Source organism: Otolemur garnettii, unplaced genomic scaffold, assembly GCF_000181295.1.
Source record: "Otolemur garnettii isolate 467f Iridium unplaced genomic scaffold, OtoGar3 scaffold00064, whole genome shotgun sequence".
Classification (NCBI taxonomy): domain Eukaryota; kingdom Metazoa; phylum Chordata; class Mammalia; order Primates; family Galagidae; genus Otolemur; species Otolemur garnettii.
In genome coordinates, this window is record NW_003852459.1 from 10,475,817 (window position 1) to 10,486,628 (window position 10,812).

The 10,812-nt window shown below is 43.9% G+C and overlaps 1 protein-coding gene across 3 annotated transcripts in view; it reads left to right on the top strand.

Moving 5' to 3' along the window:
- Positions 1 to 7,404: 7,404 nt before the first annotated feature.
- Positions 7,405 to 10,812, top strand: part of RIF1 (replication timing regulatory factor 1) — a 60,308-nt gene continuing 56,900 nt past the window's right edge. Inside the window, exons 1-3 of one of the 3 annotated variants that reach the window (XM_023515033.1) lie at positions 7,405 to 7,466; positions 7,840 to 7,953; positions 8,517 to 8,595. In XM_023515033.1, the coding sequence (XP_023370801.1) occupies positions 7,850 to 7,953; positions 8,517 to 8,595 (183 nt within the window). In that variant the 5' untranslated portion in view covers positions 7,405 to 7,466; positions 7,840 to 7,849. Of the gene's footprint in view, positions 7,467 to 7,612; positions 7,688 to 7,839; positions 7,954 to 8,516; positions 8,596 to 10,812 lie in introns of those variants that run through there. The other 2 variants (XM_023515034.1, XM_023515035.1) reach the window with 2 other exon arrangements.

Genomic DNA, 10,812 nt, shown 5'->3' on the forward strand with positions numbered 1-10,812 from the left:
ATAATATTTAACTATTGTTGATTGCCTGTAGTTCCATATTTTTATTTCTTGTTGATTGATTGATTGAGAGAGAGAGTGCCGTGTTGTCATAGCTCATAGCAGCAATCTCTTGGGTTCAAGCAATCCTCAGAAATGGTAGAAACTCTGTGCTTAGCTCATTGGAAAGAGTGAAACCATCTGCTCAGATAAGGCCTTCTGTCTGTTAAAGGATTAAAGCTCCACTTGGTTGATACAATTTGATAACATTGTCAAATAAGTCTGAACATAAAGGTAGTAAATTTCATGCTAGTCATAGGCATATTCGCTATGTATATTTATGGCATATAAACTAGGGATGGGAGGAAATAATCCTAAGGATTTTTGTTGTTGTTGTTCATTACTTGTTGAAAAGTCCATCAGTGGATCTTTCAACAATTCAGAGTTAGGTCAGGCATGGTGGCTCATGCCTGTAATCATAACACTCTGGAAGGCTAAGGCAGGTGGATTGCTGACCCATCCAGCAATTGAGCAAAAGGAAGACTCCATCTCTACTAAAAATAGAAAAACTTTTGACCAGCCTGAGCAAAAGGGAGACTCCATCTCTACTAAAAACAGAAAAACTAGCCAGGCATTGTGGCAAGCACCTATAGTCTGAGCTACTCAGGAGGCTGAGGCAAGAGGATTGTTTGAGTCCAGGAGTTTGAGGCTGCTATAAGCTAGGATGCCACGGCACTCTACCCAGGGCAGTAGAGTGAGACTCTTGCTCTGGCTCAGGCTGGTCTGGAACCTGTGAGCTCAGGCAATCCACCTGCCTTGGCCTCCCAAGTGCTGGGATTACAGACATGAGCCATTGCACCCAGCCTACTTTTTCTATTTTTGTAGCAATAGGGTCTTACTCTTGTTTAGGCTGGTCTCAAACCCCTGAGTTTAAGGCTTCCTCTCACCTCAGCCTCCCAGAGTGTCAGGATTACAGGTGTGAGCCACCATGTCCTGCCAGAATGTTTTTCCACTATGTTTTCTTCTATTAGTTTTATAGTTTCAGGTGGTCTTATATTTTAGGTACCTAATATTTGTACATATTCATAGGTACATGTGACATTTTTATATGGACATACAAGGCATGTTAATCAAATCAAGGTAATTGGGGTATCCACCCTGTAATGCATTTTTTTTTTTTAAATTAGAGACAGAGTCTCACTTTGTCACCCTTGGTAGAGTGCCATGACATCACAGCTCACAGCAACCTCCAAGCTCTTGCACTTTGGCGATTCTCTTGCCTCAGCCTCCCAAGTAGCTGGGACTACAGACCCCCACCACAATGCCCAGCTATTTTTTTGTTGCAGTTTCGCCAGGGCTGGGTTTGAACCTCACACCCTCAGTATATGGGCCAGTGCTCTACTCCCTGAGCCACAGGCACTGCCCATCCCCCTAATGCATTTATCATTTCTTTCTTTCTTTCTTTCTTTTTTTTTAAGGACAGAGTATCTCTATGTCACCCTCAGTAGAGTTCCGTGGAGTCGCAGCTCACAGAAACCTCTAACTCTTGGGCTTAAGTGATTCTCTTGCCTCAGCCTCCCAAGAAGCTGGTACTACAGGCGCTGGCTACAATGCCTGGCTATTTTTGTTGTTGTTGCAGTTGTCATTGTTGTTTGGCTGGCCCAAGCTGGGTTTGAACCCGCCAGTTTCAGTGTATGTGGCTGACGCCATAACCCCTTTGCTACAGGTGCCAAGCCCATTTATCATTTCTTTAGAAGCATTCTAGTTCTACTATTTTAGTTACTTTTTTATTGTTGTTGTTGTAGTTGTTTAGCTGGCCTGGCCAGAGTTTGAACCCACCACCCTCGGTGTATGTGGCTGGAGCTGAGCCTATGTATGTGGCTGGAGCCGAACCTATTTTATTTACTTTAAAGTGTACCATAATTTGTTATTGACTACAATCACTTTGTTGCACTGTCAAATATTCAATTTTTAACTGATAAGAATTAAACTAGTTTATATATTTTTTAAAAAGTTAAGAATTTTTCAATTAGGCCAGGCGTGGTGGCTCACGCCTGTAATCATAGCACTATTAGAAGATGAAGCGGGTGGATTGCTTGAGCTCACAAGTTTAAGACCAGCCTGAGCAAAAGTGAGACCCCATTTCTAAAAAAAATAGCCAGCGTTGTGGTGGGTACCTGGAGTCCCAGCTACTGGAGAGGCTGAGGAAAGAGAATCACTTAAACTCAAGTTGCTGTGAGCTATGACACCATGGCACTCTACCAGGCGAGAAAGTGAGACTCTTGTTTCATAAAAAAAAAAGAAAAAAAAAAGAATTTTTAAATTAATATAATTTATTCGTGAATTTATTTACTGACTAATGCCTACTATGTGCCAAGATTTTTGCTAGGCACTGGATAATAATAATCATCACATATTGAACTTTGATGTAGATACATGTATTATTCTTTCAATTTCATTGATGAAGATGTGGCAAAGATAAGCATTTTTCTGGAAGATCCCAAGTCACATAGTGGCAGAGCCAGTATTTGAACACACAGCTACCTGTTCCAAAGCTGAGCTCATTGCATTTACTATAGTAATTGATTATGGATGAATACTTTATTTTACTAAATAAATTACTATGTGAACAAGTTAAATAGTGAGCTCCCATGGGACTTTTTGTTTTTTTTTGAGACAGAGCCTCAAGTTGTCCCCCTGGGTAGAGTGCTATGGCATCACAGCTCACAGCAACCTCCAACTCCTGGGCTCAAGAGAGTCTCCTGCCTCCGCCTCTCAAGTAGCTGGGACCACAGGCACCCACCGCAACGCCTGGCTATTTTTTTTTAGGTTCCAGCCATCATTGTGTTTGGCGGGCCGGGGCTGGATTCGAACCCGCCACCTTAGGTGTATGTGGCTGGCACCTTAGCCACTTGAGCCACAGGCACCAAGCCTCCCATGGGACTCTTTCCATGAAATTTTTCTTGCAAGGTTCAAGAGTGTAGCTATCATGAAAGCTATATTACCACAGTCCCTTGTGGAGGACAGAGTTCTTTTTTTCTTTTTTTCTGAAAACAGAGTCAAGCTGTCCCCCTGGGTAGAGTGCTGTAGCATCATAGCTCATAGCAACCTCCAACTCTTGGGCTCAAGCGATCATCTTGTGTCAACTTTTCTATTTTTAGTAGAGATCCCTTTTGCTCAGGCTGGTCTCGAACTTATGAGCTCAAGCTATCCACCCACCTCAGCCTCCCAGAGTGCTAGGATTACCACACCGGCCTGACAGTAGAGTTCACTGAATGTTGATGAATAAGCAGATTTGGAGTCACATGAGACTGGATTAAAGTTCTCTATTTTACTCTTAAGTGTTAAACATTGCTTATTTATAAGTCCAGGAAAGTTCCTCATTTTAGAACTACTGTGAGGAATAAATGTCGGGCATCTAGCACTCAATAAAAAGCAGTTTTTAAAAAAGCAATGATACAATATTGAAATAATATGTTTAGGTGTAGCTAGGCTATAAATTGGAATCCTAGATAGATATTGGTGGTAGATCTAAGAATTATTGGGTAGGAAGAATCATTAGGACCACTGCGACAAGTCTGAGAAAGATCATTGATAGATGTAAGATTTTAGAGTTAATATTTGCTGAGTAATGCACAGTTAAAAACAGGAATGGAGAAGTTAAGAAAGGAGTACTGGATTGAGGATTCAGAACTTTATATCTTGAAAGAAAAAATTTCTGAGGAAAGAAAAGATACAAGATTTGTAAAGCCAAAGATAAAAATTGTCTATTAGTTGAATGAACAAATGAATAAATAAATAAATTAATACAGGAACAAATTAATTCAGATTATATTTATTGAGTGCCAGGTATATGAATTTATTGCTCAGTGGAAGCAGATCCTTAGTGTTGCCCCAAAATTTCTATGAAAGAGAAGTTTTAGGGACCAAGTTGGAACACTGTGTGGAGAGGGATCTGGGTAGGGAAGGGGATTGGTTTTGACTCTATAATATTTTAGAATTTTAGATGAGATTGAGGGAGGGGCACTGACTGAGATTACGGATGCAATTAATTCCACTCAGGCTAACCTTCAACTCTTCCATTGCAGATTTCTATAACCAGACAATAATGAATTAGTGAGACACTCATTTTAACAGATCTATAATATGAAGGCAAAAGCATTTAATTCTCTAAGGGAGGAAGGGTGTAGAGGAAGAGTAGATGAGGAAAGGATTTCAGAAAAATTTTAGTTTGACTAAAATTGATTTAGTCAACTAAATCAATCAACTAGTATGATTTTAGTTGACTTAATCACTTTTGAAAAAGGGAATTAAAACACAAGGAATCTTCAAAGACACAGAAAGATTAAGAGATTCTGGCATACTGTTGGGCTGGGCGTGATGGCTCACGCCAAAAACCATAGCACTCTGGGAAGCTGAAGCCGTTGGATTGCTTGAACTCACAAGTTCAAGACCAGCCTGAGCAAAAGCAAGACACTATCTCTAAAAATTAGCTAGGTGTTGTGGCAGGTGCCTGTAGTCCCAGCTACTCAGGAGACTGAGACAAGAGGATCAAGTGAGCCCAGGAGTTTGAGGTTGCTGTGAGTTATGATGCCATGACACTCTACCCAGGGTGACAAAGTCAGACTTTCTCAGAAAAAAAGAAGTGGAGTTAATGCTGGAGATAAATAGGCTTACTAAGAGTTTTCAAATTCATCTTGCAATTGATAAAAATTGCTGGAGGATTTTAGGCACAAAAGTGAGAATAATAAGATATTATATAACATTTTTGTAAGCTGAAAGAACCTTGTCTGTGAAAGAAGTACAAGCAATGTGACCACCCCAGATTGTTTTCTATAAATGAGAAATTAGGGGAAAAAAATAAGGCAAAATCCCTCTCCTTATGGAATTTATTATATTCTAATAGGGAGAAGCAAACAATAAAACACATATATAATATTAGGTAGTGGTAAATACTAGAAAGAACTATTTTATTTTATTTTACTCTGCCCTGGGTAGAGTGCCGTAGCATTACAGCTCACAGCAACCTCCAACTCCTGGGCTCAAGCAATTCTCCTGCCTCTGCCTCCCAAGTAGCTGAGACTACACGTGCCTGCCACAACACCTGGCTATTTTTTGGTGCCTCCCATGTAGCTGGGACTACAGGCACCTGCCACAACATCTGGCTATTTTTTGGTTGCAGCCGTCATTGTTGCTTGCGGTTGGGGTTAGATTTGAACCCACCAGCTCAAGTGTATGTGGCTGGCACCTCAGCCGCTTGAGCCACAGGCGCTGAGCCAGAAAGAACAATTTTAAAGCAGCGTAAGGAACATAATTACGCTGATGGATGCACTAGCCTGAAGACAAGCTCACTGTTCTTTCTAATCTCATGGTCATCTTACAATGTAATTGAGTTGCAAGGTCCTCTCAATTTCCAACACAGCAGCGCCATTATACTGAAATCTAAATGTTGCAAATGTGCCCATTGTTTCATCCATTGTCTAATAACCTGTCTTTATTTATTTTTTGTTTTTTTGAGACAAGAGTCTCAAGCTGTTGTTCTGAGTGCCTCAGAGTCAGCTCACAGCAATCTCCAACTCTTGGGCTGGGGCATCCTCTTGCTTCAGTTTTTCTACTTTAGTAGAGATCAGGGTCTCTGAGCTTTTGCTCAGGCTGGTCTGGAACTTGTGAACTTAAGCGATCCCTCAGTCTAGGCCTTACAGAGTGCTAGGATTACAGGCGTGAGCCACCGTGCCCCGCCTAATAACCTGTCTTTAAATATCTGTTAACTTCCCAAAGCCCAGAAAATGAGGAGCAAATTTCCCTCTGAAGTTTAGAGAACATTCGAAAACCACCTCAGTGGTTACTTCCACAGGGTCTTCCTCCATTATTTACCTAGACACAACTCTTTACCATTTTTACTCCTTTAATTTCCACAGTTTGGCTCGCAAGACCTTGTATGCCTTCGTCTCTCTCTTCATCCATGTTTTTGTTCAAGAAACGTGCTGTAGGGCGACGCCTGTGGCTCAAAGGAGTAGGGCACCGGCCCCATATGCTGAAAGTGTTGGGTTCAAACCCAGCCGCGGCCAAAAACTGAAAAAAAAAGAAAGAAAGAAAGAAAGAAACGTGCTGTATAGTACATATTGCATGCCTGGTTAGGCAAACTTCTGGCTAAGTGCAAATGGCACAGACAAGAGCAAAAAGCAGCCCCATTTCTAGAGCTGATAGTTGCACAGTTTGTGGGTGGGGGCTCAAATCTGAGGCCAGGAACTCTTTTGGACACCTGGGAATGTTCCATCCCTGCGGGGCCTTAGATTCCTGGTTTGACATTGATAAAATCCTGAGAGCTTCTTAGAGTGCTCATATGCATATGAAAAGGGAAGCAGCATATTACTAATAGTGAGAAATGACTACCGTAGGGGTTCACGGTGGGTTACTTTACACGTAAAACGCCTAAGCCGAATCTTACCCTTCAACACCCTCTGCATCCGGGGGCCTAATAGAAGAATGCAGGTGCTTGAGAGCTGCCTAAATTTACTGAATCAGACTGTTTAAGGGCGGGCACTGAAATCGGACGCTTAGTATCAGTTACTTCCCAGGCTATAGCTGCGTACTTAAAACTCGAGAACCTTTGCCCTCCCTTGCCTTTTCTCATTTCTCGTACCCCTGATGACGTAGTACTATTAACTCTATCTTACAGGGGAGGAAATGGAGGTGTTGGAAAGGTTCTGAGGTCACACAGAACCAGAGTTAGAATCCGTGCCTGCTTGACATACAGTTCTTAACTTCAACCGAACGTACACTTCGTCCTTCTGCTACAGGATTTGATGCTGCACTTCACAAGCACTGGGTTGAAGTTTGGAAACGCAGTCTAAAGGTCCACTATATTAAGTCGGGTGAATATGAATAATTCACTCACACTGAGAATTTCCCTTTTTTTTTTTTTTGAGACAAAGTCTCAAGCTGTCGCCCTGGGTAGAGTGCTGTGGCATCATAGCTTACAGCAACCTCCAACTCTTAGGCTCAAGCCATCTTCTTGCCTCAGTTTTTCTAGTTTTAGTAGCGACGGGGGTCTCGCTTTTTCCTTTTATTCTTGCAGTTTTTGGGGGTCTCGCTTTTTCCTCAGGCTAATCTGAGCTCCTGAGCTCAAGCTATCCACCCGCCTCGGCCTCCCACCGTGCTGGGATTACAGGCGTGAGCCACCAAGCCCGGCCCCACACTGCGAATTTCAAGCCCCTCGCCTTAGGCAAAGCACCATCACCTGAGGCTGACCCCAGGGGCGGGGCGGGGCATCGATGACTCCGGTGCGCGACTGCCTGTTGGATTGGCTCGAGCCTCTCCCGCCATGCCTGCCCCTCTCCCGCGCGCTCGCGGGCCCGCCCCCGCCGCCATCTTGGTCTGGGAGGGAGCGGGCTGCACGCGTGAGTAAACAGCCGGCGCCGGGCAAGTCGAGCTCCGGCGGCGTCCAGGTGCTGAGGGGCGGCGGCGGAGCGGGCCCAGCTCTGATCTTTGTACGTGAGGATAACTATCGGGGACACGGTGTAGGCTGCGGGGACTCCTCGGGTGGCTCAGCCTCCGCCCCCTCGCGGCGAGACGCCTCGCTCCCCGAGCTGCTCCCGCCCCCCGCCGGTCTCCTCCCTCTGTTGAAAGCGGCCCGGGAAAGTGGTGGCGGGAGCGTGTTCAGGCCCCGGCGCGGCGTGGGCCGGGCGTGTGGGGTCCCCCAGAAGAGCAGGTTCGGGCTTGGGTTTGTGCGCAGAGGCCCGGGGCGGCCGCAGCGTGGCGGGGAGGCCGCGGCGGGCGGGCAGGCGCGCGTGCGGGGGCCGGGCTGCTGCGGGCTGTTTCGGTCGGTCACTGGGTTTTCTCCTCTTCCGGTCCCGGCCTCAGGGTGGCCGACATGACGGCCCGGGGTCAGAGCCCCCTCGCGCCGCTGTTGGAGACTTTGGAAGACGCTTCCGCCTCCCATGGAGAGCAGACTGATGCTTACCTGACCCTGACCAGGTGAGGCCGCTGAGGGGGCTGCGTCGGGTCTGGGGAGGAATGGAGGAGGGAGGACGCCGGAGGCGGCGGGCTGGGGAGATGGTGGCCAAGTGACGTTCCTGAGCGCTCAAGGTGTCCGTGAGGAGGGACCCCGCGCAAGTGACTTGCGAGCGAGGGATTTTTAAAAGTTTTGGTTGGAAGCGGAGGTAGGGGTGGTTTTCAGTATAAACTCGTGAAGCGTCGGGAAAATGGAGCCACTCAGAACGGAGGTTTTTAATAGAACCTGGTTTTTACTTTAATTCCAAAATGCTTTGTAATATTTCTACAGAAATCTGTTAAACCTTATGCAGTCTTTCGTGGGGCTTTAGTAAATCGCTGGTGAATTGTAACGAGGGATAAAAGTTCTCTGCTCCGTTTTTAGTCAGCCTGTCACACTTGCGCACTGAATGCAAAAAGTTATTTTTGTGTGTGTGTGACAAGAGATAGAAAGTAATCTTAAAAAGATAATGCAGATATTTTAAGGAGTGAGAAAAGTGCTTTTCTTCTGCCACTTGCATAAACTTGTGTTCTTTTTGCTTTTTAAGTCGTATGACTGGAGAAGAAGGAAAAGAAGTAATTATAGAAATTGAGAAAAAGCTTCCTCGGCTGTACAAAGCCTTAAAGGTATGTATCTGTTTATTAAATAGTCGTTCACTTTTGGTGACTTTAAAAAGTTTTACCCACTGACAAAAAATGTGAACCTAAAATAAAATAATGGTACCGCTACTGACTGATTATAATACTATCCGTTGATTACTTAAAACGTCTCAGGTACTGTCTTCTCAAGTAGCCTGTAGTCCCAAGCTGCTTGGGAGGCTGAGGCAGGAGAATGGCTTACACGCTTTCTCTCACTTAATTCTCTATACTTCCATGAAATTATTCTTTAATTACCACTTTGCAGATTAAGAAATTGATCTAATTTGCCTAAAGTCACCCCAGGCCACTTAAACCCACAGCGTCTGTTTTAGAAAGCAATAATTAGAGATCATTTAATTTGTTTTCTTTTGGGAGTGTACTGTTCTAACTAAATGCTTCTAAAATTTTCTAAAATTGTAATTGTCTTGAGGTTTTTTTTTTTTTTTTTTTTTTGAGACAGAGCCTCAAGCTATCCCCCTGGGTAGAGTGCCATGGCATCACAGCTCATAGCAACCTTCAACTGCTGCGCTCAGGCGAGTCTTCTGCCTCCGCCTCCCCAGTAGCTGGGACTACAGGCACCCACCACAACGCCAGGCTATTTTTTGATTACAGCTGTCATTGTTGTTTGGTGGGGTCTGGGCTAGAGTCAAACCCACCAACCAGCTCAGATGTATGTGGCTGGTGCCTTAGCTGCTTGAGTCACAGGCGCTGAGCCTGTCTTTAGTTTTTTTAAATATTCACTCTGTTTGCCACAGCCATTGTTATCTTACTTTTTTTTGCTTGTTTTTAAGAGAGGTGGTATAGTTTAACATTAAACTAAGGACCTAAGTTTTTGATCGCTCACTCCATAACAACTTGACTGCTCTGGCTTTGCTACTTTCCTTAATACTTAACTTTTCAGTTTTCTTGATTTTAGAATAAGAAGATTGAAATCTGCAAGGTCCCTTTGAGTTTTTTTTAAATGTTCTTGTTTTTGTGTTTTTAAAACAAGTATTATACATTTTAGCATGATTTCTGGCTAAGCGTAAAAACATTTGAGATACTGCTTACTCTTAAATATCATCATAATTGTTAACAGTTTATGTTCATTGGAGCACGCACTTTATTTTGTGATGGTTACTTAATGGTGTTATTAAATAATATCAATGGCATTGTGTATTATCCCATTTTCTTCATTATTGTATTCCAGCAATATGATGTGATGAAGACATGCATCTTCATATGTATACCATTTGTAGTATCAGGAAATCTAGTGCATGGATTTTGAGTCAAGTTGTATGAACTGTTTGTGTGTAGAGTTTGTAACTAAAGTTGCTGATGATTATTTGAATGTACATGGGAGATAGATAATAGAATAAACAAGAGAAGTTTTCCATGCAAATAAGCAATACAAATACAGTTGGCATTCAGAACAGGAAGCATACTAGATAAAATGAGGTATGATTCTATGTTGCTGTTTGTAATTCAGGTCAGATTATATCTAGGAACGCATACATTTTTGAAGATAAAACAGGCTGGGTGAAGTGGCTCAAGCTTGTAATCCTGGCAGTCTAGAAGGCTGAGGCAGGAGGATAACGAGTTTAGGGTCTGGAGACCAGCCTGAGCAAGAGTGAGACATTGTCTCTGCTAAAAATGGAAAAGCCTAGCTGGGTTTTGTGGTGGGTGCCTATAGTCCAGCTACTCTGGAGGCTGAGATAAGAGGATCACTTGAGTCCAAGAGTTTGAGGTTGCTGTGAGCTATGATAATATCATGGCACAGAATGAGATTTTGCCTCAAAATAAAAAAAGAAAGGAAGGAAGATAAAACATCACTTTTTCTTTTTTTTTTTCTTTTTGAGACAGAGTCTCACTATGTCCCTCTTGTTAAGAGTACTGTGGAGTCACAGTTCACAGCAACCTTGAACACTTCGGCTTAAGCAATTCTCTTACCTCAGCCTCCCAAGTAGGTGGGACTACAGGCGCTGCCTGGCATTTGTTTGGCAGGCCAGGGCTGGATTCAAACCCGCGAGCTCCAGGGTATGTGGCTGACACCCTAGCTGCTGAGCTAAGGGTGCCAAGCCCGTATCACCTTTTTTTCCTTTCTTTTCTTTTGAGACAGAGCCTCAAGCTATCCCCCTGGGTAGAGTGTGTGGCATCACAGCTCACAGCAACCTCCAACTCCTGGGCTCAAGCAAGTCTCTTGCCTCAGCCTCCCAAGTAGCTGGG